Source organism: Pelophylax lessonae, assembly GCF_965119305.1.
Source record: "Pelophylax lessonae genome assembly, chromosome: 4".
Lineage (NCBI taxonomy): Eukaryota > Metazoa > Chordata > Amphibia > Anura > Ranidae > Pelophylax > Pelophylax lessonae.
In genome coordinates, this window is record NC_138771.1 from 176,419,654 (window position 1) to 176,446,570 (window position 26,917).

The 26,917-nt window shown below is 49.4% G+C and overlaps 1 protein-coding gene across 1 annotated transcript in view; it reads left to right on the forward strand.

The window, feature by feature from the left end:
* Nucleotides 1-26,917, forward strand: part of OPTN (optineurin) — a 64,486-nt gene that overhangs the window by 30,906 nt on the left and 6,663 nt on the right. The window contains exons 8-10 of the mRNA XM_082256806.1: nucleotides 7,504-7,653; nucleotides 7,864-7,936; nucleotides 20,112-20,270. Coding sequence (XP_082112932.1) covers nucleotides 7,504-7,653; nucleotides 7,864-7,936; nucleotides 20,112-20,270 — 382 coding nt within the window. The remainder of the gene's footprint in view (nucleotides 1-7,503; nucleotides 7,654-7,863; nucleotides 7,937-20,111; nucleotides 20,271-26,917) is intronic.

Consider the following 26,917-nt stretch of genomic DNA (forward strand, 5'->3'; position numbering starts at 1 on the left):
CACTATAACCCAATGGTTAAAGCGGTTGTAAACCCTATAACAAAAAAAGTAAAAAAAAAAAACCTGCAAGACAAAGGCATAATGAGCTAGTATGCATCGCATACTAGCCCATTATGTGTAACTTACCTTAAAACGAAGCCCCGACACGGACCCCCGGACATCGCTGCGGGCGCTGCCATGATCCCTTGTCGTCTCTTCCGGGTTCGGCGGCTCCGGCGCGCTGATTGGCCGATAGAGACGGCTCCGGCGCGATGATTGGCCGGAGCCGCGATGACGTCACTCCCGCAAGCTCCCGGCAACTTAATTGAAGGTCCCCCCGGACCTTCAGAGCGCATGCGCCGCTCGCGCGAGCGGCTGCATGCACTGTAAATATCTCCTAAACCGTGCCGGTTTAGGAGATATTATTTGTACCTACAGGTAAGCCTTATTATAGGCTTACCTGTAGGTAAAAGTGTCAAAAAGCGGGATACTACCGCTTTAAGAAGAATCAGGAGCTGTGTCTGTCAATAAACATCAGAGAAATGGATTTTGCGGTAAGTCAAAAATCCAATTTTTTCAAAGTGCTCATATGCCCATTGCAAAACTACAATGTTTATTACATAATATGCCCATTGCCAAACTGATTTTTAATGAATTGACCTTTGATTTTTCCGTTTCTGATGGCATCACTGGCTGTTAAAAAGGTTCTTAACCCATGGGAAGTGATACCAATTGCACCTCACCTGGGACATCAGCTGGCACTATAAAGGAAGCATCAGCTTATGTGGCTCCTGCTCCCGTCGCAGCCACCTGCTTCCTCCAGCGCCTGCTCCATCCACTATGATGCTCTGGGATGGGGGGGTCGGCAGCCCACAATCTGGGCTTGCCGACCTGCCATTCCAGAGCAGGAGGGCACGGGTCTGCTGATTAAGCACCCCTGGTGTACAGGAACAATTAGAATGAATGCATGTTGAGCATATTAAGGCGTACGGAATTAAGCAGCAAAATGTTCAAGTGTGAATGGGGGCTTACACAACCGTATATATTGGCCTTCAGAATCATTGATATATACCAGATTGCTGGAATATTTTATCAGCACATGCCCTAAAACCCAGAGAGCAAACTAGTAGTATTTATTTATTACAGGTACTTGCATAGCGCCATCAATTTACAAAGTGCTTTACATATATATTGTACATTCACATCACTCCCTGATGTCCCTGAGCTTACAATCCTAAGGTCCTAACTCACATACATACACATACTAGGGCCAATTTATCTAGGAGCCAATTAACCAGTCGGCGTGTCTTTGGAGTGAGGGAAAACCCATGCAGGCACAGGGAGAACATGCAAACTCCAGGCAGGTAGTGCTGAGGTTGGGGCAACGGCCCTAGTGCTGTCAGGTGGAAGTGCTGACCACTTAGCCACTTTGTTTTACACTCATTCAAATACTACCGTCAGTGTCAAGAAATACTAGAAGGAATCAATATTTCTCTTACGTCCTCCGACAGTCGCCGCCCCTCCATATTCATCACAATGGGGTTATGACCTTTGCTCTGTAGGAGTAGCTAGGCAACAGAATATGTTAGTACAAAGACTTTTAGCATATCCCACCCCCAGGGGGTGGTCTCCTCGGCTCATAACCCTCCACTTCCTGTATCCAACTCAGTTTCAATGTCTAGCTTGTCAGGAGTAGCTGGATGTTTCTATGCTGGGACACTTGTCTCAGCCTTCTCTCTTTTTTGATTTTATTTGAGTTTTTTCTCTCTTTCTTTATTTAGCTGTTATTTTTACCAGCATTAGTTAGATCTTCTGATGAAGAGGATACTGCGGGCTGCGTCTCGGGCTGACTCCCCTGGTCGCAGGTTGTGGGTCAGTGGCTTCTCAGCCCGCCATCGAGCGTTCAGTCAGGTACCGCTCCTGAGTTTTCTGAACGACCCATCCCTGTTCCGTGCAGGGATGCTAGGGTGAGGTGGCTACCTCACTGGACGCTGTGCGGTTTCTCAACCCACCTTCTGCTGCGTCCTGGATGCGACTCTCCCTGTCTCATGTACAGCGGCTTGTTCACCTGTGCGGGTCCCCCATGCCATGTAAGAGGTAAGTGTATCTATGTGGGGACCTGTCTGTCTGGGGGGTGTCAGTCTGGGACTGTGTTACCTTGCCCTGTGTTCACACTATTGATGTTTCCCTATCTCTCATACTGCATGCTGTGGGCTGCAAGGAGGGGGGGGCTGTGCTGCACTCTGTGTCAGTCTGCCTGTGTGAACGGCTGTGTGCTGTGGGGCTTGATGCTATCATGCTTGGGGCACATTACAGCGCCGCTGCGGCGGTCCACCATGTTATTCATGACTTATGGTGTATTTTCATTTCACCTTCATGAGGTGTGGGAGGGGCGGTTTCGGCGCCATTTTGGCTGTGCTCGCTCCGGCCGCATGGTACACATGCATGGCGGCCATTTTCTTGTAGCCTCCATAGGCTTTCATAGAGCGCCCTGCATATCAGCATTTCCTTTCATCCAGGAGCACCGATCTAGGCAGCAGCAGCAGCGGTCTCTCCAGGTTTTTTCCCTCTATTCCCTGTATCCTTGCCTGAGTATACCTTCTCCCTGTGGGGGTCCCTGGTGTGAGTGTACTTGTGTGGCGGTGGGCTACGTTCGCAGCGCCTTATTTAAAGGGGCGGTCACCCATATACTTGTACTCAATTTGGGGCATGGATTCTCAGGAAAGCAAATTTCCTGCCACATTGGTGGGAAGCCAGGGGACTGCTGCTTCCCCCCCAGGGGGGGATTTGGCTGCGATTGTGGCTAGCCTTGCGACTCAGGTGCAAATGCTGGTGGCTGCTCAATCCTCAAAAAGGCCCAGAGTTTCAATTTCCTCTGATTCAGAGGGTGATGGTGATGGGGCTGCTGTGGCTGGGGTCTCCTTGTCGGGGTCCCGTTCCTCCCTGGACCTTATAGGGTCAGAAATGGAGGCTGAGGTTGAAGGGGTTGATAATTCTCCCCCTGGCTCGTCTGAAGAGCTTGCACTCATGGATGATCTGGTTGCTTCTATCAAGCAAACACTGCGTTTACAGGATGAAAAATGTCCTCCTGCTGCCTTGGCGACTTATGGGACGCAGAAAAGGCGCAAAGCATCGCAGGTGTTTCCTTGCACTGATGATTTTCAATGCGCTGTAAAAGAACAATGGCGTAATATACGCAAGCCTTTTGCTTTACCAAGTAGGTTTAAGCTACGCTATCCTTTTACGCCCGCTACTGATGAGCGTTGGTGTATCCCACCTCCGGTGGATCATGCGATAGCGGTTTTGAATAAGTCCACTGCGATTCCTGCTAAGGACACTCTGGTGTTCCGGGATGCCACGGACAAGCGGATGGAGTCCCTTGCCCGTCATACCTACTCTATTATGGGTTCCATGTTGAAAGCCTTATTTGCTTCACTTATGGCGGCCCAGGCTGTCGCTAGTTGGACGCAGGTGCTTAGACGCGTCCTGGTGGCTGATTCTGCCCCACAGGCGACTTTGGATATGGTAGATCAAATCCACCAGGGTGTCATGTATTTGTGTGATGCGGACCTGGATATGGTTCCGTTGGCTGCACGTGTACATAGTGTGGCGGTGTTGTCCCGCCGTCTGGTTTGGTTGAAGTGTTGGTCGGTGGACCAATCTTCACGTAAGACCTTGGCTAACTTGCCTTATGATGGTTCTCGCCTTTTTGGTGAATCCCTAGATACCTTAATTAAGGGGGTCACGGGTGGTAAGAGCACGCTCCTGCCCCAATCCCACAAGGCTAAGACGGCTCTTGGTAAGAGGAATGCTTCCTTTCGACCCCCTCAGGGGTCCTTTCGTGCCTTTCGGTCACACTATAGGGGCAAGCCATCCAAGGGTCAAGGCTCCCACAAGAAGCCGTGGGCTGGTAAGCAAAAGTCCGGTCAGTCCGGTTCCGCGGCCCACAACAGTGCGGCCTGAAGGGGCGCCCTCACCCGGCTCGGGGGTGGGGGGACGCTTGCTCTGTTTCCTTCGGCCTTGGCTGTCCCATGTTCGGGACAGGTGGGTTCAGGAAATCGTTCGATCTGGTTACAAGATCGAGTTTCTCTCTCGACCGGAGAGCAGATTTTTTCCCTCAAATCTTCTACTGTCCCCGGAGCGTTTGCGGGATCTGCATCTAGCGGTGCAGGACCTGAGGGCTCAGGGAGTGGTCGTCCCGGTGCCTCATCGGGACAGATTTCGGGGGTTCTATTCCAATCTGTTCACCGTACCCAGGAAGGAGGGCAAGGTGCGTCCGATTCTGGACTTGAAGGCGCTGAACCGCTTTGTGCGGGTGCGCATGGAATCCCTGCGGTCGGTGGTGGCTGCCCTGATTCCGGGGGAGTTCATGGCTTCCATCGACTTGAAGGATGCGTATCTTCACTACCCGATTTTCGAGGGTCACCAGCGGTACCTTCGATTCGCCATAGCGGAGGATCATTACCAATTTGTGGCGTTACCTTTTGGTCTCGCCTCGGCTCCACGGGTGTTCACCAAAGTGTTGGCCCCGGTTCTGGCTTTGTTGAGAGCCCAGGGCATCTCGGTCCTGGGGTATTTGGACGACATTCTGGTTCGGTCTGCGACCTGCCAGGGTCTGGAGAAGGATCTGTCCGTTACGTTGCAGACTCTGCAGGAGTTTGGGTGGACGATCAATTTTCCAAAGTCAACGCTGTACCCATCGGTTCGTCTCCCTTACCTGGGAATGATTCTGGACTGTCCAGGCGAAGGTCTTCCTTCCGGACGACAAACTCAGGACTCTTCAGGAGGAAGTCAGGTCCCTCAGGGACGATCCGTCCTCGTCCATTCGGACGTGCATGCGGTGTCTGGGATTGATGGTCTCGGCCTTCGAGGCGATTCCCTTCGCCCAGTTTCACACGCGGGGTCTCCAGGCGGAGATTCTGTCCAGGTGGGACGGGCGACCGCAATCTCTGGATCTTCGGATCTCGTTGAGCCATCGGACCAGAAGGGATCTTCTGTGGTGGCTTCAGTCCCCGTCGGTGTCGGGGGGCAAATCTTTTCGTCCCTTCTCATGGACGGTGATCACCACGGACGCCAGCCTGTTGGGCTGGGGTGGTGTTCTGGGCGTTCTGTCTGCCCAGGGTATTTGGTCGGAGGAAGAGTCCTCCCTTCCGATCAACATTCTGGAACTGCGAGCAATAAGTCTCTGCCTTCGACGTTGGACGGACAGACTACAGGGCTGTCCGGTTCGAGTGCAGACGGACAATGCCACGGCGGTGGCCTACATCAATCACCAAGGGGGCACCAGGAGTGCCAGGGCGGCTCGAGAAGTGGCCGACATTCTGTCTTGGGCCGAGACGCACGTCGGGGCGATATCGGCAGTTCACATTCCAGGGGTGGAGAATTGGCAGGCGGATTATCTGAGCCGTCTGTCCCTGGACCAGGGGGAATGGTCCCTCCATCCGGATGTTTTCCAGATGTGCGCGAAGTGGGGTCTCCCGGAGGTGGACCTGTTCGTGTCTCGTCTGAACAACAAGGTACCACGGTTCGTGGCAAGGACGCGCGATCCTCGGGCAACTGCGTCGGACGCGTTGGTTGCCCCGTGGCATCAGTACCAACTGATGTATGCGTTTCCACCGATTCAATTGCTGTCCAGGTTCCTTCGCAGGTTGCACTTGGAACCAACCACGGTGATTCTTGTGGCACCGGACTGGCCTCGTCGGTCCTGGTACGCAGACCTCGTAAATCTGGCGATCGACGCCCCGTGGCGTCTGCCTCTTCGAGAAGATCTCCTGTCACAGGGGCCGATCTTCCATCCTGCTTTACAGTCGCTGGCTTTGACGGCCTGGCTGTTGAAACCGAGGTCCTGAAGTGCAGGGGTCTTTCCCCTGAGGTCATTCACACTTTGATCAATGCGAGGAAGTCTTCCTCGGGGAAGGTCTATTACCGTACTTGGAAGGCGTATTTTGCCTGGTGCGAGTCCAGGGGGTTCTCACCTCGCACTTACTCGGTGTCTAGGGTGTTGTCCTTCCTCCAAACGGGTGTTGACCAGCGTTTGGCGCTGGCTACGATCAAGGGTCAGGTGTCTTCGTTGGCCGTTCTCTTCCAACGTCCTGTGGCATCTAACTCTTTGGTTGGCACTTTTGTGCAGGGGGTACGACATCTGATCCCTCCTAGGAGGGACCCTCTACCCCCTTGGGACTTGAATCTAGTTCTGTCCGTGTTGCAGCGTGATCCTTTTGAAAGGATCAGGGAAATCTCGCTGTCTTTGTTGTCCAAGAAGGTCGCCTTTTTGGTGGCTATTACTTCGGCTCGTAGAGTGTCGGAGCTGGCAGCCTTGTCCTGCAAGTCTCCGTATCTGATCGTGCACTTGGACAAGGTGGTCTTGCGACCTAATCCTTCTTTTCTTCCGAAGAGGGTTTCGGACTTTCACCTCAATGAGGACATGGTCTTGCCATCGCTTTGCGCGAAGCCTAAACATCCGAAAGAGGTGCAACTGCACGCCTTGGATGTTGTCCGGGCGATCAGGGTTTACCTGAAATCGACTGAATCCTTTCGCAAATCGGATTCCTTGTTTGTTCTTCCGGAGGGTCCTCGGAAGGGCATGGCGGCGTCGGCTTCTACCATCGCCAAATGGATCAGACAGACCATTGAACAGGCCTATGCTTTGAAGGGGAAAGTTCCCCCTGTGCCTGTGAAGGCGCACTCTACCAGATCTCTGAGTACGTCTTGGGCCTGTCGTCATGGGGCCTCTGTGGCCCAGGTGTGTAAGGCGGCGACTTGGTCGACCGTGCACACTTTCACGAAATTCTACAAAGTAGATGTTCAGGCATCGGCGGATGCTTCCTTTGGCCGCAAGGTTCTTAGTGCGGCAGTTCCCTAGAGCCCTTGTTGCGGGCTCCTTGGCTGTTTGGGATTCTTTGTTTTTCCCTGGGTTCTTGCTCCTGTTGAGCAAGTGTTTTTTTCTCATGCCCGACTGGTTTCCTTCCTTTGGTAAGGTTCCTTTCTCTGATGGGTGACGGCGTTGCCTTAGGCGCGGCTGTTTTTTTCCCGCCCCTCATGTTTGCACTGCTTTGGGACATCCCCATTGTGATGAATATGGAGGGGCGGCGACTGTCGGATGACGTAAGAGAAAACTGAATTTTTGTAAAATCTTACCTGTAAAATTCCTTTCTCTGAGTCCTCCGACAGTCGCCACCCCCGCCCCTCTTTTGGGGTTGGTTATATACTCTACTGCTATTCCACTGAAACTGAGTTGGATACAGGAAGTGGAGGGTCATGAGCTGAGGGGACCACCCCCTGGGGGTGGGATATGCTAAAAGTCTTTGTACTAACATATTCTGTTGCCTAGCTACTCCTACGGAGCAAAGGTCATAACCCCATTGTGATGAATATGGAGGGGCGGCGACTGTCGAAGGACTCAGAGAAAGGAATTTTACAGGTAAGATTTTACAAAAATTCCGTTATTCTATATGATGCAATTCAGAAATGACTATCTTTCACACTTATTTAGTCTTAACATGGCACTTTTTCTCTACTTTCCAGATGTTTGTCTCTTGATAAGAAGCTTGCAGATAACCAGTTTGATATGAATGAGAGACAGAAACTTCTATGTTCTGTCCAGACATTGGAGCTCCAAGTAGAGAGCTTGAAGTCCGAAATCAAAATGGAGCAGAGCAAAATTGAAGAACAAAAGTAAGTGTGTTCTGACCTAGAATGCCTAGCTCAAACCAGTGGCGGTCTAATCAGTATGATTGCAAAACCAATACATTCATGTTTTTTATCTACCATTTTATTCCAGTTTTCATATTTTTGTTCAGAAAAACTTAGGTTTATTACACTTCCTGTTTTTGTCTTATATAATCTAATTTACAAATGACTTGCACTTCTCTTTATTTTAAAAAGGAGGCTGATGTCTGCTCTGCAGGAATCATTTGACAAACAGAAATTGGACTACGAGCTGTTGAAAAAAGCAGAGGTAAATTCATGGTACATGTTTACATGTCTGTTTATGTTATGAAGATCATGAAATGTTGCTGTTTTATATTGTATGCTTTGATTGCTTGAAATGTACTATGCCATATCTTTACATTGTGATCTGTTCAGGTATTTTAAGGCACCATGCAGACCTGGAGTGTGATGCACTGCAGTACATGCGCATTAATGCACGTTAAGTGCATAGCAGGTCATTTTAAATGCACCTCTGATGCACATATGTTGCAGCGCACCAAAACACAATAACCCCCTTATGTGTGTTATAGTGTGCTATAGCAGGAAAAATGGTGCATGTTGAATCTATGTTCCATTTCTAGTGTGTAAGCCTATTCGTTTCAATGGGCTGCCTTAATGCAGTGCAAGTTAAAACAAAATGCATGTCAACACAACACACCAGAATAAACCGCTCTGAGTGGGCCCTGAATGTATGTTCATAGTATTGCTATTTTGAGTATGTCAAAAAAATAGTCAGATGATTGGTTATGTTGGACTGGTCTGTTGAATGAAGAATGGTATACCTGTGCGAACTTTCATACTTAATTAAGTTATTTACACTTGGTGCACTGTGATGTGTCTTATTGCATGTTCCATTGCAGGTAAAAAAGCATTGGCATGAGAAAATCAATTTTTTTCAATGGGGACTATTCACAAATATGAGTTATGTTGAGGTTACACTGGGAAAAAAAATCAAGAATTCTGTACTTTCTGGTGCATTTTCTCATGTACAAATTATTTCAAGTCTGTACCGAAAATGCATGTGATGTGAACAATCTCTTAGGTTCTATTCACATCTGCATGTTGGTAGAACGCATGTAGAAAAAAATGTGCCTCATGCTTGCAGTGCCATTAATTTTTAATAACACCCCAAACATTGATGGGGAAACGTGCATTTTGTTGGTAAAGAAACACACAAACCATATTGCAGCAGAATTCTCCATGAGCTACTTTGCAGCACGTAGGGCAGACCATTCTTATGGTGGATGAATGTACCTTTAATTACCATTTTGTTATCCTGCAAATCTAACAGAATTAAAAAAAAAAAAAAATGAGATTTTTGACTTACTGTAAAATCCATTTCTCTGATGTTCATTGATTGACACAGCTCCTGATCTTCATAACCATTGGGTTATACTGCCCCCTACAGAAGTAGGACAATAGGCAGAAAAATAATCTGGCTATGCCTATGGGCAGTCCCAGGGGGTATACTCCCTCTCCCTGCTATAGGTACTCAGTTTTGTTACAAGCAGTGTCAGAATAATTACAACTCCACAGAGGGGGTGGGTGCTGGTGTCCCTCAATGATCATCAGAGAAATGGATGTTACGGTAAGTAAAAAATCCCATTTTCACTTTCGTTCATTGACGGACACAGCTCCTGATCTTCATAACCATTGGGGTGTCCTAAAGCAGTGTTAAACATGAGGGGTGGGAACCGGAAAAAAAAATCCCCAGGCTAAACCGTAGCCAACCAGGCAACAGGGGCTCAACCAAAACAACTGAATCCCACCTGAAAAAAAAAAACAATACATCCTCAGAGGATCAGGTCCTCTAAACAGCAACCTGCAAAACCTTGTGGCCAAAAGAAGCATCCACAGAACTTTATAGAACTTTGTGAAAGTGTTCACTGACGACCAGATGGCCGCCTTGCAAACCTGCTTCACTGACGCCTGATGACGGAAGGCCCAGGAGGCACTAAGTTCTCGAGTAATGTGCACCTTAACAGGAAAAGGAGGAACCTGACCCTTGATAGAATAGGCCTGAATAACTGTCTGTCTTCTGTCATCTGGAAATGGTCACAGAGGACGCGGATAACCCTTTCCGAGGCCCATCTGAGTACAAATAGTGAGTCTGACTTCCTAAAAGACTCCGTAGCTACCAGGTACACCCTAATTGCCCCGACCCCATGCAAGGCAATTTCCTTCAAATGTTTTGGCTTGGGACACAGGGAAGGCAACACAGTCTTCATTCAAATGAAAATCAGACAACCTTTGGGAGGAAAGACGGACAGGGGCGAAGAACCACTTTATCTCTGTGAATCGCCAAGTAAGGTGAACGACAGGATAACCCCGCCAGTTCGGACACCCTGCACGCAGAGGTGATAACCACCAAAAAGGCCACCTTCTGAGACAGCGTAAGCAAGGGAATCTCCTGAAGATTCTCAAAGGAGGGCTTCTGGAGGACCAAAAGCACCAAATTGAGGTCCCAAGGCGGCAACGGAGACTGCACTGGAGGAACCAAACGTTGGACACCCTGAAAAAAGGTACACACCTGGGAGTGTGGCCAAGTGTCCTTGGAAGAAGACCGCCAAAGCCGAAACCTGGCCCTTGATGGTACTCAAGGCCAATTTCTGTTCAATCCCCGTTGAAGGAAGGTTAAGATCTGAGCCATCGAGAAGGAGCGAGGATAAACCCCAAGAGATTCACACCACGCAATGTACGTCTTCCATCTACGATAGTAGATCTACCTAGTAGTAGATTTCCTAGCTTTTAGCAGCGTTGGAATCACCGACTCAGATAAACCTCTATCCATCAACACCTGGTGTTCTACAGCCAAGCCGTCGAAGTCAGCGGTTGTAAAGCTGGATGGAAGGTTGGTCTTTGGGACAGCAGATCCTCCCTGAGAGGAAGCTTCCAAGGAACATCAGCGATCAGTGAGGCCAGTCTGGAGCCACTAAGATGACCGGAATCCCTTGTGCCTGGATCCTGCGTAGAAGTCTTGGCAGAAGCTTGACAGAAGGGAAGCGTAAATCAGACAATACTGACCCCACAGGGCCACCAGCCCATCTGTGGCGTCCGCCAGAGGATCCCGTGACCGAGCCACAAACCTCTGCACCTTTCTGTTGAGCCGTAGAAGTGAATACTGGCCTCAGTGTCAAACCAGCCAGAGTGTACGTATTGGGGGCCACAGCCTCCGTCTTCCTGTCAGCCGGATCCTTAAAGGCCGGGGACTCTTCAACCAGAATCATAGTTGCCTTGTTTAATCTGGAAATCGGAGGTCTCACCACCGGTGGAACAATCAACTTCTTAATAAGGGACTCCTCATAGGGGTAACGCTTAGTAAATCGCTTAGGGACCCCAAGGGGACGCTTTGCCCCCCCCCCCCCCACACACACACACACTTTAGCGACAATTCTGTCAAAATAGGCGGGAAAAGGAAACACCTTTGCCGCTCTTGTGACTGCCAGAGGGAACCTGCGCCTCCGTCGCAGCTGTGTCCTCCATCTTCTTCAAAGTCTCACGCACAGATACAATCAGTGCTTTCACCAGTGCCTTTTCATGCGTGGTTGCGCAGATTGCAGATGTGGAGGAATCATCCTCCCTATCTGAGGATTCCAGGCGTGTGGTCGCAGACCCAGCAGGGTGATCCACGTCCGCGGGGGCCAAATCAGATTGAGGATTTGATGAGTCAGAGGAAGGTGCTTTTTGCTAGCCCGTTCCCCGAAAGCCACCTCTGCCCAGGACACAAAGGACTCCGTCAGTGCATCGATGGATGGTTGGGAACCAGGGGGGGGCCCGCAACCTCAGAGAGGGGGGGTCAGGTGGGGAAATGTGCTCCAAAGACTACATGAGTCACCAGGGGGACCCCACAAAAAGTGTAAAACACTGCAAAGGGATAACCCCCACCATGCTGGCATCCCCACCCGGTCGCCAGTCACAAAGCACCAGAGAGGGAGAGAACCCCGCTAGACTCAACACACAGCAGAAACGGGCCCCTGCAGCCACCAGGATAAACTGCACTCCAAGTGCAGCGATCAGGAAGTGAAAAGATCCAGGAGTCTGCACCAGGGGATGAGGAGGGGCTCCCACTGCCAAAATCGCCACCCACAGGGCTCCACTTTCATGGTCACCGCTATTTTAAATGGGAAACCCCCATGTGTGCAGTCACAGCTGATCACATGTAAACAAACTTGCTGGTTATTGGCATTCCTTTCCTCACACGCTGTCGCAGCGTGAGGAGAGCCGGTAACTGGCAAGTGTGACAGAGGACATTTACACTGATCATCAGACAGTGCACATCAGTGAAGGAGAAAAAAACTTATTTGCTAAATTTCATAACCGAAACTAAGAAAACCATATTTCTCTTACGTCCTCCGACAGTCGCCGCCTCTTCATATTCGTCACATATGGGGTATTAGACTTTGCTCCGAAGGAGTAGCTAGGCAACAGAATATGTTAACATTAAAGCTTTTAACATATCCCACCCTCAAGGGGTGGTCCCCTCAGTCAATACCCTCCTACTTCCTGCAACCATATCTCAGTTTCAATGTCTAGCTTGTCAGGAGTGGCTGGCTCTCTCTGTGCTGGGGCTTTGTGCCCCAGACTCTTTCTTCTTTTTTGATTTTTTGTTTGAGTTTTCTCTCTACCTTTACTTAGCTGTTCTTTTTGTCAGCGTTAGTTAGTTCTTCGGATGAAGAGGATCATGCGGGCTGGGTCTCGGGCTGATCCCCCTGGTCGCAGGTCGTGGGTCAGTGGCTTCCCAGCCTGCCATCGAGCGTTCAGCCAGGTAACGCTCCTGGCACTGTGAACGACCCATCCCTGTTCGGTGCAGGGATGATTGGTGAGGTGGCTACCTCACTGGACGCTGTTCGGTTTCTTAACCCCCATTCTGTGTGTCTTGTATGTGACTCTCCCTGCCTCATGTGCAGCGGCTTGTTCGCCTGTGCGGGTCCCCCACGCCATTGTGAGGTAAGTGTATCTATGTGGGGACCTGTCTGTCTGGGGGGGTGTCAGTCTGGAACTGTGTAACCTGCCTCTGTTCACACTGTTTGTCTCCCTATCACTCGGCTGCATGCTGTGGGCTGCAAGGGGGGGGGGGAGCTGTGTGACACTGTGTGTGTCAGCCTTGTCAGTGTGAGAAGCTGGGTGCTGTGGGGCATGTTTGGGCACTATACAGCGATCGCTGCGGCGATCTGACATGTTTTTTATACATGGATGACATGTGTGCATTACTGTACTGTGGAGCGGCGGTTTCGGTGCCAAACGGCGCCATTTTGCCTACACTCGCTCCGGCCGCATGTTCTACATGCATGGCGGCCATTTTCTTGTAGCCTCCCATAGGCTTTCATAGAGCGCCCTGGCAGCATCACTTCCTCTTCTCCAGGAACACCGATCGAGGCAGCAGCAGCGGCGAGGGTCTCCTCAGGTTATATCCTTCTTGTCCATTGCCTGTGTCAGTTTTATTGGCCCTGTGGGGGTCTCATTGTGCTTGTGCTTGTGTGTGGTGCGGTGGGCTGCGCTTGCCGCGCTTGTTAAAGGGGCAGTTAACCCTTTATTATCCGGCATTTGTAGTAGGGGCAATGGATTCTCAGGAGGGCAAATTTCCTACCGCCTTGGTGGAAAGCCAGGGGACCGCTGTTTCCCCCCCCAGGGGGGGATTTAGCCACTATTGTGGCTGGCCTTGCTGCTCAGGTGCAGATGCTGGTGGCTGCTCAATCTACTAAAAGACCCAGAGTTTCTCTTTCCTCTGATTCTGAGGGTGAAGGTGATGGGGCTGTTATGGCGGGGGCCTCCTTATCAGGGTCCCGCTCCTCCCTGGATCTAGTGGGGTCCGAGGTGGAGGCTGAAGTTGAAGGGGTTGATAATTCTCCCCCTGGCTCGCCTGAAGAGCTTGCAATCATGGATCAATTGATTGCTTCCATAAAACAAACGCTGCGTTTGCAGGATGAAGTGTGTCCTCCCGCTACCTTGGCGGCTTATGGGACGCAGAGAAAACGCAGGACGCCGCAGGTTTTTCCCTGCAATGATGATTTTCAGCGCGCTGTTAAGGAACAATGGCGCAATCTGCGCAAACCTTTTGCTGTACCAAGTAGGTTCAAGCTGCGTTATCCTTTCTCGCCTTCCACTGATGAAAGGTGGTGTGTGCCACCCCCAGTGGATCACGCAATTGCGGTTTTAAACAAATCCACTGCGATTCCTGCAGAGGATTCCCCTGTGTTCCGTGATGCCACGGATAGGAGATTGGAGTCTCTTGCCCGTCATACTTATTCTGTTACGGGTTCTATGCTTAAGGCTCTGTTTGCCTCTCTCATGGCGGCCCAGGCGGTCGCAAGTTGGACGCAGATGCTTAGGCGCGTCCTAGTGGCCGATTCGGCCTCGCCGGCGACCCTGGATATGGTGGATCAAATCCACCAGGGTGTCATGTATCTGTGTGATGCGGACTTGGACCTAGTCCCGTTGGCTGCACGTGTGCACAGCGTGGCGGTGTTGTCTCGCCGCCTGGTTTGGTTGAAATGTTGGTCGGTGGACCAGTCTTCACGTAAGACCTTAGCCAATCTGCCTTATGATGGGTCTCGCCTTTTTGGGGAGTCCTTGAATGTGTTGATTAAGGGGATCACCGGAGGTAAGAGCACTCTCTTGCCCCATTTCCCCAAGGCTAAGGGGGCTTCTGGGAAGAAGCATGCTAATTTTCGGCCCCCTCAGGGGTCCTTTCGTGCCTTTCGGTCGCACTACAAGGGCAAACCGTTCAAAGGTCAAGGCTCTCAGAAGAAGCCCTGGTCTGGTAAACAGAAGTCCGGTCAATCCGGATCCGCAGCCCATAACAGTGCGGCCTGAAGGGGCGCCCTCACCCAGTTTTGGGGTGGGGGGACGCTTGCTCGGTTTTCTTCAGCCCTGGTTGGCCCGCGTGCGGGACAGATGGGTTCAGGAGATCGTTCGATCTGGTTAAAAGATCGAGTTTTCTGTCTCGGCCGGAGAGCAGATTTTTTCCCTCAAATCTTCAACTGTCTCCAGAGCGTTTACGGGACCTGCACCTGGCGGTGCGGGACCTGAGGGCTCAGGGAGTGGTGGTTCCGGTGCCTCATCGGGACAGATTTCGGGGGTTTTATTCCAATCTGTTCACCGTGCCCAGAAAGGAGGGCAAGGTTCGTCCAATTCTGGACTTGAAGGCTCTGAACCGCTCTGTGCGGGTTCGCAAGTTCCGCATGGAATCCCTGCGGTCGGTGGTGGCTGCCCTGGTTCCGGGGGAATTCATGGCCTCCATCGATTTGAAGGATGCGTATCTTCACATCCCCATTTTCGAGGGTCGCCAGAGGTACCTTCGATTTGCCATTGCGGAGGATCACTACCAGTTCGTGGCGTTGCCTTTTGGTCTCGCCTCGGCTCCGCGGGTCTTCACCAAGGTGCTTGCACCGGTTCTGGCATTATTGAGGGCCCAGGGCATTTCTGTCCTGGGGTATCTGGACGACATTCTGGTTCGGTCTGCGACCAGCCAGGGTCTGGAGAAGGACCTGTCTGTCACGATGCAAACTCTGCAGGAGTTTGGTTGGACGATAAATTTTCCAAAGTCGACACTGAGTCCGTCGGTTCGTCTTCCCTACCTGGGAATGATTCTGGACTCGGTGCAGGCGAAGGTCTTCCTGCCGGAAGACAAACTCAGAGCTCTTCAGGAGGAAGTCAGGTCCCTCAGGGACGTTCCGCACTCGTCTCTGCGGACGTGCATGAGATGTCTGGGATTGATGGTCTCGGCCTTCGAGGCGATTCCCTTCGCCCAGTTTCACACGCGGGGTCTCCAAGCGGAGATCCTGTCCATGTGGGACGGGCGACCTCAATCTCTGGATCTTCGAATCTCGTTGAGTCATCGCACCAGAAGAGACCTTCTGTGGTGGCTCCAGTCCCTGATGGTGTCCGGGGGCAAGTCGTTTCGTCCTATCTCGTGGACGGTAATCACCACGGATGCCAGCCTGTCGGGCTGGGGTGGTGTTCTGGGCGTTCTGTCCGCCCAGGGTATTTGGTCGGAGGAAGAGTCCTCCCTTCCGATCAACATTCTCGAACTGCGAGCGATACGTCTCTGCCTTCGACGTTGGACGGACAGACTACAGGGCTGTCCGGTTCGAGTGCAGACGGACAATGCCACGGCGGTGGCCTACATCAACCACCAAGGGGGCACCAGGAGTGCCCGAGCGGCTCGAGAAGTGGCCGACATTCTGTCTTGGGCCGAGACTCATGTCCCGGCGATAACGGCGGTTCACATTCCGGGGGTGGAGAACTGGCAGGCGGACTATCTGAGTCGCCAGACCCTGGATCAGGGGGAATGGTCTCTCCACCCGGCTGTCTTCCAGATGTTGTGCGCGAAGTGGGGTCTTCCAGATGTGGACCTATTCGCGTCTCGTCTCAACAACAAGGTGAGAAGGTTCGTGGCAAGGACGCGCGACCCTCGGGCAGACGCGTCGGACGCGTTAGTGGCCCCGTGGCATCAGTACAGGCTGATGTACGCGTTTCCACCGATTCAGTTGCTGTCCAGGTTCCTTCGCAGGTTACATTCGGAACGCAGCACGGTGATTCTTGTGGCACCGGACTGGCCTCGCCGGTCCTGGTACGCAGACCTCGTGAATCTGGCGGTCGACGCCCCGTGGCGTCTGCCTCTTCGAGACGATCTCCTGTCTCAAGGACCGATATACCATCCTGCTTTACAGTCGCTGGCTTTGACGGCCTGGCTGTTGAGACCGAGGTCCTGAGGGAGAAGGGTCTCTCCCCAGAGGTCGTTCATACCTTGATCAACGCAAGGAAGTCTTCCTCGGGGAAGGTTTATTACTGTACTTGGAAGGCCTATTTTGCCTGGTGTGAGTCCAGGGGGTTTTCACCCCGCACGTACTCTGTTTCCCGAGTGCTGTCCTTCCTTCAAACGGGTGTCGATCAGCGTTTGGCGCTGGCTACGATAAAGGGTCAGGTGTCTGCGCTGGCCGTTCTGTTTCAACGTCCCGTGGCTTCCAACTCCTTGGTTGGCACTTTTGTTCAGGGAGTGCGGCATCTGGTTCCTCCTAGGAGGGATCCTCTGCCCCCTTGGGACTTGAATCTCGTTCTATCTGTATTGCAACGTGTTCCTTTTGAACAGATCAGGGAGATCTCGTTGTCTATGTTGTCCAAAAAGGTCGCCTTTTTGGTTGCGATCACTTCGGCTCGCAGAGTGTCGGAGCTGGCGGCTTTGTCCTGCAAGTCTCCGTATCTGGTTGTTCATTTGGATAAGGTGGTCTTGCGACCTAATCCTTCTTTTCTTCCGAAGCGAGTTTCGGAATTCCATCTTAATGAGGATATTGTCTTGCCTTCGCTGTGCGCGAAGCCTAAACATCCAAAGGAGGTGAGATTACATTCTTTGGATGTTGTTCGGGCGATAAGGGTTTACCTTAAATCGACTGAGTCTTTTCGAAAGACGGACTCCTTGTTTGTTCTTCCCGAGGGTCCTCGGAAGGGCATGGCGGCGTCGGCCTCTACCATCGCCAAATGGATCAGGCAGACCATTGAACAGGCCTATGCTTTGCAGGGGAAGGTTCCCCCTGTGCCTGTGAAGGCGCACTCTACTAGATCTCGGAGTACGTCTTGGGCCTGTCGTCATGGGGCTTCTGTAGCCCAGGTGTGTAAGGCGACGACATGGTCGACCGTGCACACTTTCACCAAACTCTACAAAGTAGATGTTCAGGCATCGGCGGATGCTTCCTTTGGCCGCAAGGTTCTTAGTGCGGCAGTTCCCTAGGGTCCCTTGTTGGGGACCTCTGGCTGTTGGGATAAGTTTTTTATCCCCTGGTTATTTGTCTTTTCCTGGGTTGTTGCTCCTGTTGAGCACTTGTTTTTCCTGTAGCCCAGCTGGTTTCCTTCCTTTGGTAAGGTTCCTTTCTTTGATGCGGAGACTGCGTTGCCTTTCGGCGCGGATGCGTTTCCCACCCCTCATGTTTGCACTGCTTTGGGACGTCCCCATATGTGACGAATATGAAGAGGCGGCGACTGTCGGAGGACGTAAGAGAAAACGGAATTTTTGTAAAATCTTACCTGTAAAATTCCTTTCTCTGAGTCCTCCGACAGTCGCCGCCCCCGCCCCTCTTTTGGGGTTTGGTTGTATACTCTACTGCTATTCCACTGAAACTGAGATATGGTTGCAGGAAGTAGGAGGGTATTGACTGAGGGGACCACCCCTTGAGGGTGGGATATGTTAAAAGCTTTAATGTTAACATATTCTGTTGCCTAGCTACTCCTTCGGAGCAAAGTCTAATACCCCATATGTGACGAATATGAAGAGGCGGCGACTGTCGGAGGACTCAGAGAAAGGAATTTTACAGGTAAGATTTTACAAAAATTCCTTTTTTTTTTTTTGTTAGGCAAAAAATCAAAAACCCAGCGATGATTGAATACCACCAAAAGAAAGTTCTGTCTCAAGAAAATGATAAAAATGTCATGGGTACAGTGTAGCATGAACACGCAATTGTGATTCAAAGTGTTACAGTGCTGAAAGCTGAAAATTGGCCTGGGCAGGAAAGGGGTGAAGTGAATAATTAGAAATATGGAATTGGGCAGGCAGGAGATGTCCACCATGCACCAGGCATGGGTCAGTATCGGCACTGCAGAAAAGCTTTTACAATACTGTAAGGAAATGTAAACTAAATAACAGGCAAGGGCTGGTACTGAGTGTCAACCAATAAATTGTTTTGTTAGGAGTAAACAGAAGTCACCAGTAGTGAAGAAGTCCTGTAGTTCTTGTATGGCTTTAAGGCCCCAGCTGAGTGCATTACTGTACATGAGTGCTTTCACTGGATGAGTTTTTTTTTTTTTTTTTTAAAAAAAGACTCAGGAGGTTGCTGAATGACACATCCCATACATTGTTCTATTGTAGGTAGAAAATAATAAAAAGTAATACATTGTGCCAACCAAAGAGTTACATAGGCTCGTGGCTCTAACAGCTGACCCTTTTTACAGTATGTGGAAAAGGATAACTCGTCACTTCTACAATGTTCCATCTATGGTCAAGGATTACAGAGAAAGTGCCCACACTGTGATCTCCAGTCCTGATTAGTGCTATACACACATCAGCTAACCAGCAAAGTGAGCTGCTGTCCCCTGATGAATCCTTCCAAGTGCTTGGTACTGGGCATTTTGTGGCTCCGGATAAGGTTTTTAGCTGCGAGTAAGCAGTGGTCTGAGTGTTAACTGATAATGTTAAAGTGCTTATATATTCTAAAACACTAGCAAATATAAAAAAAACACATTTTTTAAAAATGTCCCAATTTTTAACCACTTCAGCTCTGGAAGATTTTACCCCCTATATGACAGGCCATTTATTGGTTTTTAGCACTGCGCTACTTAAAGTGGTAATTGTGCGGTTATTCTACACTGTACCCAAACAAAATTTTAGATCTTCTTTCTTTTTTTTTTTACACAAATAGAGCTTTCTTTTGGTGTCAGTGGTATTTGATCACCACTGGGTTTTTTATTTTTTGTTATATAAACAAAAAAGACTGAAAATTGTGAAGAGAAAAAAAAAACTATTTCCTGCTACAAAATCTATCCAATAAAAAATCTAATTTCTTCAAACAATGTGGCCAAAATGTTTTCTGCTACATGTCTTGGTTTAAAAAAAAAAAATCCCAAGAGGTGTATAGTGATTGGTTTGTGTGAAAGTTTATAGCATGTACAAACTAGTGTGTGTGTGTGTGTGTGTATATGTGTGTATATGTGTGTGTATGTATGTATATATATATATATATATATATATATATATATATATATATATATATATATATATATATATATATATATATATAGGATTTTTCGTTTTATTTTTTAGAACAGTAATGGCGGTGATTGTTGACTTATAGTGGGACTGTGATAGTGCTGCGGACAATCTGACACTGGGTGGGAACAGACTATTGACACTGACATCACCACTTATACAGTGATCATACTATACACACTCACTGTACTAATGACACTGGCTGGGAAGGTGTTAACATTTGGGGGGGGGGGGGTAATCAAGGGTTTAAGTGTGCGCCTAACAAGTGTTAATGTGTGTATTATATGCCGGTTTTACAAAAAAAAAAGAAATCTAATTGTTCCTTAGAAACAAAGAGATTGTTCCCTCTGTACAGCGCCCCGGGGTTTGTTAATACAGGGCTCTGGGCTGATTGGACACAGCTAATCAGTAGGTCTCGACCTTGAATTATTGGCTGGCATCTGCTGACAAAGTTCCGCTGTGTCTAAACACACCGGAGGTACGCACCCTGAACCCGGAAGAAGGCAGCGATGTACAGGTACAATGCGGACATGCAGTCCTAAAGTGGTTAAACAATATTTGTCACAAATCTATTTTCTCTACAGTCTTTTATCCTTAAAACTAAACAATTAAAATTGGCACTTTTTCATCACATAATATCACTGATTGCGCTTTCTTTTTTGTGCAGGCCGAGAAGGTGCCAAAAGCGCAGTGGACAAATGTTTTAGGAAAGCTGGATGCATGTGAAAAAGCTCTGGCTAAAAAACAGCTAGAGATCGATGAGCTGAAGGAAGAAGTCAACAAACATACGGAAGATGCTGAGACAATGGCACTTCTCAAAGCTCAGGTATGCTAAAGTAGAACTACTTTTATTTGCTGTGTTGTTTGCAAGGTGACAAACTCCAGAACAGCATGATCATTGTAGAAGCTAATCTAAAACTGACACTTACCATAGTACTGTATGTAGTGGGAACATCAGCACTGTTATTTTTTAACCACTTTACCACCGGAGGATTTTGCTGTCTTACGTCCAGGCCACTTTTTGCGATTCGGCGCTGTGCGACTTTAACTGACAATTGCGCGGTCGTGCGACGCCGTACCCAAACGAAATTTACGTCCTTTTTTTCCCACAAACAGAGCTTTCTTTTGGTGGTATTTGATCACCTGTGCGATTTTTACTTTTTGCGCTATAAACAAAAAAAGAGCGTTTATTTTGAAAAAATAATATTTTTAACATTTTTTTTATATGAAATTCCTCCCAAAAAATATGTAAAAATCTAATTTTTTTTAAATTTTTGGCCAATTTGTTTTCTGCTACCTATGTTTGGTAAAAAAAAATCACAATAAGCATATTTTGATTGGTTTGCGCAAAAGTTATTGCGTTTACTAACTAAGGGAAAGATTTCTGTCATTTTTGGTGTTTTTTGTTTTTTTTACGAGTAATGGCGGCGATCTGCGATTTTATTTATTTATTTATTTTTTTTCGGGACTGCGACATTGCGGCGGACAGATCGGACCCTTGACTGACATTTTTGACACTTTTGGGGGTACCAGTGACATTACTGCAGTAATCAGTGGTATATATATGCATTGTTACTGTAAAAATGACACTGGCAGGGAAGGGGTTAATTTTATTGGAGAGGGAGGGGTTAATGTATGCCTGGTGCTTACTAACGTGTGGGGGGGGAGGTGACTGAGTGACACAAGGACAGATCGCATGTTCAGCTATGCTGAACACTCCGATCTGTCACTCCCTGTCACTTAGGAGATCCGCCCGCTCTGTTTACACAGGCGGGCGGATCTCCAAACTAGATTCCCCAACGATCGGGGAAGAGTGGCGGCGATCGCCGCCGCTCCTCCCCTGGCCCGACTCCCGCTGTGAATGAAAACAGCGGGAGTGCCGCCTACAGGGGGAGGAGTCCAGCGACGTAGGTCTACGTCGCTGGACGATAACGAGCCACTGTGCCGCAGTAGAGGCACAGTGGCCGGAGGTAAAGTGGTTAATAGCATAAGCAGGAAAAAATTGGACTTTTGACTTACCGTAAAATCCATTTCTCTGATGAACAGCGAAAAAGAAACTCCCAAGGCAAACTATAACCAACCAGGTAAAACAGGAGCTCAACCAAAACAACTGGAGCTCACCTGGAAAAAAATAAATAAATTATACGCCCCTAAACAGCAGCCTGCAAAAAACTTTGCGGCCAAAGGAAGCATCCACAGATGCAAACACATTAACTTTATAGAATTTGTAAAACTGTGCACCGGCGACCAGATGGCTGCCCTGCAAACCTGCGTCACTGACGCCTATTGACAGAAGGCTCAGGAGGCACTGAGTGCCCGAGTAGAATGCGCCTTGACAGGGAAAGGAGGAACCTGACCCCTAAAGGAATAGACCTGAACCACAGCCTGTGACCATTTCCAGATGGATCAGGCAGAGGAAGCGGACAACCCTTTCCGAGGCCCATCCGTGAGCACAAATGGTGAGTGTGACTTCCTAAAAGACACTGTCTTACTGGAGGGTAAGAACAAAACTCTATCTTGTAGCTGGACTGTATGCCCTCGTGGACCCACTTGTCTTCTACCAGGGAAGTCCACGGGTCCGGGAACCAGCGAAGATGTCCCCCCACCCCATATATGGGTGGGGGGTGTGCCTTCCTGCTTAAGGGGCCCTGTCCACGGCTCTGGAGAAGCCCGCTCTTGACTTGCCAGACCAAGTTCACTTAGATCCTCCAGAGAAGGCCCTGAAGGTCTTCGATCCCTTGTTAGTCGACCCTGAGGGACGAAAAAACTTCTTGTGGGCCCTCCTTGTCTGCTCATATCTACGATGAGGGTCCTTGTCCTTAGTAGCCTGCGGAAGAAAGGTACTCTTCCCCCCTCCGTTAGACCATTTTAATGATGTCATCCAGGGTAGCACCAAACAGGTGATCTCCTTGAAAGGGAAGATCAGTCAGGCCTTTTACCAGCATTTGAGCTAAAGGACATGCCTAAGGACCACTGCTGAAACAGAGAGCTGGGCGACTAGGGCAGCATCACAGAGCCATCACAGAGGATGAACTGCAGCCCCTGAACCAGCTGATCCGCCAGCTCAGCAAAGGCAGGGGGGAGCTGTTCCCCCTCCAGGTCACGGTGCAAAAGCTTAGCCCATTCAGTCAGAGTCTGCGACACCAGGGCGATGGTGAATATTGGCCTCCGTGCCAAACCAGCCAGGGTATACATATTGCAGGCCGCAGCCTCCGCCTTCCTGTCAGCCGGGTCCTTAACACCATGTTCCAAATGATTATGCAAGACAGAGCTCCGAGGCCTACATTGTATCCACGCGGATATCTCCGCAATCCTGGCCCCCACGGCCATAATCTTACTTTTGCTGGATTGCCCGCTTCCCCACAAACATTTTGAGGCCACTCTTGTAGGGATGCGAGCGGGCTGACCGCACGGTCGTTTGCGGCCTACCTCCGTGATTGAAGCCGCGGCCTCGAGTACCGCACGGCGGCCGCCTCCGGAGGTGTAATCGGGACGTTGCAATCCCTGTAAGGTAGGACACGGCTCAAGGGGGGCATTCCGCCTACCACCCCGCCACCACAACCATCAGGCTCCTCTCCCCTGGGATCCCATACCCTGAGCTCCAGCGCTCTCATCCTAGGCCCCCGGTCGCCATCTTGGATCGGGCCCAGCGCTGCCCTGTATTACATCCCTCCTGCTATATCCACTGTGGGGAGATTCGGAGCCACCAGCACACTGCCTATACCACACAGGTGGGGCACGCATCAATTAATCCTGGGACTTGAGCCGCCTGCAGCCCACCTAATCTCCCCCTGGGATTGCCATCCATAACTGGCAGGCTCATCACAACCTGTACAAGAAGAGGTAGCAGTTGGGTTTATACCATCATTACCTACTGCTGTAGTGAGCTCTCACCATCTCCCTGAAAGTACTGTCTGCCTCACTGTCATCTGAGCGGTACCGCCTGCAGGCTATTGCACCCTATTTGCCTCACTGTCATATGTGCTGGACTGCCTGCAGACTATTACACCTTGTCTGCCTCACTGTCATATGTGCGGGACTGCCTGCAGACTTACACCCTGTCTGCCTCACTGTTATTCGGGAGATAGTGCCTGCAGATTATTGCACCCTGTTCGCATCACTCATTTCAATACCCTGGGCATACGCAGATATATGTCTTTCACTGTTTTGAATATATATGCATCAATTAATGCAGTAATGCTCGGCGCTGATATGAGCGAGTGCTAAGTGCGCAGTTTTTTTCGGAGGGGAGAGAGAACGGCTGGATCCCCGGGGCCAATTTAGCTTATACTTGCTCACAATTTTCAACACCCCCGGGGGAACACCTGGTGCATGCCGTCAGCCAAGAAAAAGAATCGGGGGGGCACGCCAAAGCACTCCCTGACGACCTATCTGCTCCGCACAAAGGAAATCACCAAGATGTCTCAGGATGGGGCCCAAGCCCCTCCATTGCCCCAGGCAGTTCCTGCACAACCACCTTCACCACCCAGCCCTCAACAAGTGCCCCGTGAGAACTCATGTATGGTCACAAAGGCCGATTTAGATGCAGGTTTTGCTGCTATGTATGAAAAATTAGCAGACAAATTTCAAACTGAAATTCACAAGGCCACTAATACGCTATCCCAGGAGATAGCTGCTTTGGGAGGCCGCACAGATTTATTGGAGACCAAGCACGACGAACTTTCTATCGCCCATAATGACCTTAGAAAGGACTTTGAGCTGCTTTCTGATAACTATGGCTTGTTACAAACACAGGTGGAGGACTTGGACAACAGAAATCGCAGGAATAACCTGCGCCTCAGAGGCATTCCTGAAACAGTTACAGATCTGATCACCGCAGTTTCCAAGCTCTTCAAAGTTCTGCTGCCTGACAAACAGGAATCGGATTTCACCTGTGACAGGATTCACAGGGCCCTGCGCCCCAAACCTCCTCCTGACAAGCCTCCAAGAGACATCATTTTATGCCTCAAAGACTTCCTAATAAAGGAGGATATTTTGCGAGCTTCCAGGAACACTCCCAACATCTTATTGGAGGGCACTCGCATACAGATCTATCCCGATATTTCCCAGGCCACACTTGAAAGGCGGCGCAAGATGAAAGAGGTCACCTCTGTGTTACAAGCAGCCCGTATTCGATACAGATGGGGTTTTCCCTTCAAGCTGACAGTCCCTCACAATGGCACAGTTTACGTGGTGTATAACCTGGTGGAAGGAAAAGAACTTCTAGTCAAACTGGGCCTACTGGAAGCTGCTCCTGAGGTTCGCCCTCAGAACACCCCTAGGCCGTCGCCATCTTGGTCCACCCCAGCAACCAGAAGAGATCAGCGAAGATGGCGGAATCCTTTTAGAGATGGCGGTTTCTGAGGATGTCCACTATAGAGCTAGGCATTCCTGGTGATACACTAAATCTCACTTAAGTGTCTCCTTGGATTTCTTGAACGCTGGTGTGCCCTTGCCCTAGTGTGATCGCTCCCCACCATGGGGCAGCTGTGCTGGGGTGACTGTGCCCACTAGTGTGTCCGCAAAGACAATCTGATGGTTTAAACGCTCTTGATATAATTACTTGAATTTTCTTGTTTACCTTTCTCTCTCCTCTCCCGTGTGTCAGTCCCCTATGTACCGTTTTGCGGATGCCCGTGCGCCCGAGGCGAGGATGGTCCCCCGGGTCTCTCCGCGCCTTCGGTGCCCGGATTTCCGCACATGGTTTTTGGGCGGTTTTGTCCAATCGGTAATGTTTTTTTGGATGGGTTTTATTTTTCTGCCCATCTCCAAGAAATTTTCTCAGGTTCAAAATTTCTGTATGATCTTCTTTTATTTGATCAGTTGTTGTTTCAAAAAATGTTCGTTTGTTAACAGAAAGTCATTTACTCAGGTCTTTATATACAACATGCAAGTATTTTGGTTGTTCTATACTTTTCTAGCCCCTAATTGGGAGCGAGGTTGACACTATACCGAGTCAGTGATTCAACCCCCAATCAGTCTGGGGCCCACTCCTTGGGTTCCCCAGAGGTTTTACCTGTTTATTATTTACACTCGGCTCTGGTCATTTTTTCTTTTTCTCAAAAGTTTACCCTGCAGGAATTTCAGAATGTACGTAGTCCTTTTAATATAAATCATGGGGATTAAAATTTTGTCACACAACGTTCAAGGGTTCAATTCCCCCAATAAAAGAAATAAGGCCTTCAAACATTATAAAAGGTTAGGAGCGGACATAATTTTATTACAGGAGACGCACTTTGCTACTGACAGACACCCTAAATTCTTCGATAAATTTTCAAGCAGTTTAAATGTTCATCTTTCCATAATAAAACTAGAGGAGTTGCCATCTTTATACGTAATAGTATAATATTTGATATATCATCCACGTACTGTGACCCAGAGAGCAGATTCTTGATTATTAAGGGGAGTATTGCAGGCAAGGCTATTACCTTAGCTTCTGTGTATGCACCTAATGATATGCATGCCACATTTTTTTGAAGTTCTTGACAGGTTTGAATCCCCACACATGGTGGTTGGAGGGGACTTCAATCTAGCTGCCCATCCTTCATTGGACAGAAGTAACATTACGGCCTCATCCAAAGCTTTCCCTAAAAGCCTGAAACGTGCATTAAATGATAAACAATTGATAGACACCTGGCGTGCCCACAATGTTGGTACAAAGGGTTACACTTTTTATTCTCATCCACACGATAGCTCGGCCAGGCTTGATTATATTTTTTGTACCCCGGTTTGGCTGGCTAATTCCTCAGCTGCAGGTATACATGTCTGCCCTTGGTCCGACCACCAGATTGTGCTGTTCGAATCGGGGGGAGTGGGTCTGGGTGGCACGACATTTAACTGGAGACTGAATGACTCCTTACTGAATGATCCGGCGTTAGTTGCCCAGATCTCCTCTTCGCTGATAGATTATTTTCAGATTAATGAGGATGGGATTTCACCCACTCCTGTGGTGTGGACGGCTCATAAGGCAGTCATCAGGGGAAATCTGATTGCCCTGGCCTCAGCCAGGAACAAAGCTAGATTGTCAGACATTAAATCCCTCACGAAAGAATTAGATCAACTATACTATAAACATAATCTCTCCCCCTCCTCTACACTTATGGATCAGATCCATATTAAAAGAAAAGCTTTGGATGACATCCTTTCTAGTGATACTGAAAAGGCCCTTAGGTGGTCCAAAGCCAAATTTACACTCCACAGCAACTCCACATCCACTATGTTTGCAAAGAAATTAACTCAAACAACAAGACCCACTCATGTATACAAGCTCAGAGGGCCAGACGGGAGGATGGTTTCTCACCCCAAGGAAGTCTTGGAAATCTTTACAAACTTTTACAAAAACCTCCTCTCGGTGCCCTCTACGCTACCTGTAAATGAGTTTCACCCCTGGATAGATAACCTTTCTGTCCCGTCTTTGTCATGTACACAAAAGGATACTTTAGAGGCACCTTGTACAGTAGACGAGGTCCTAGA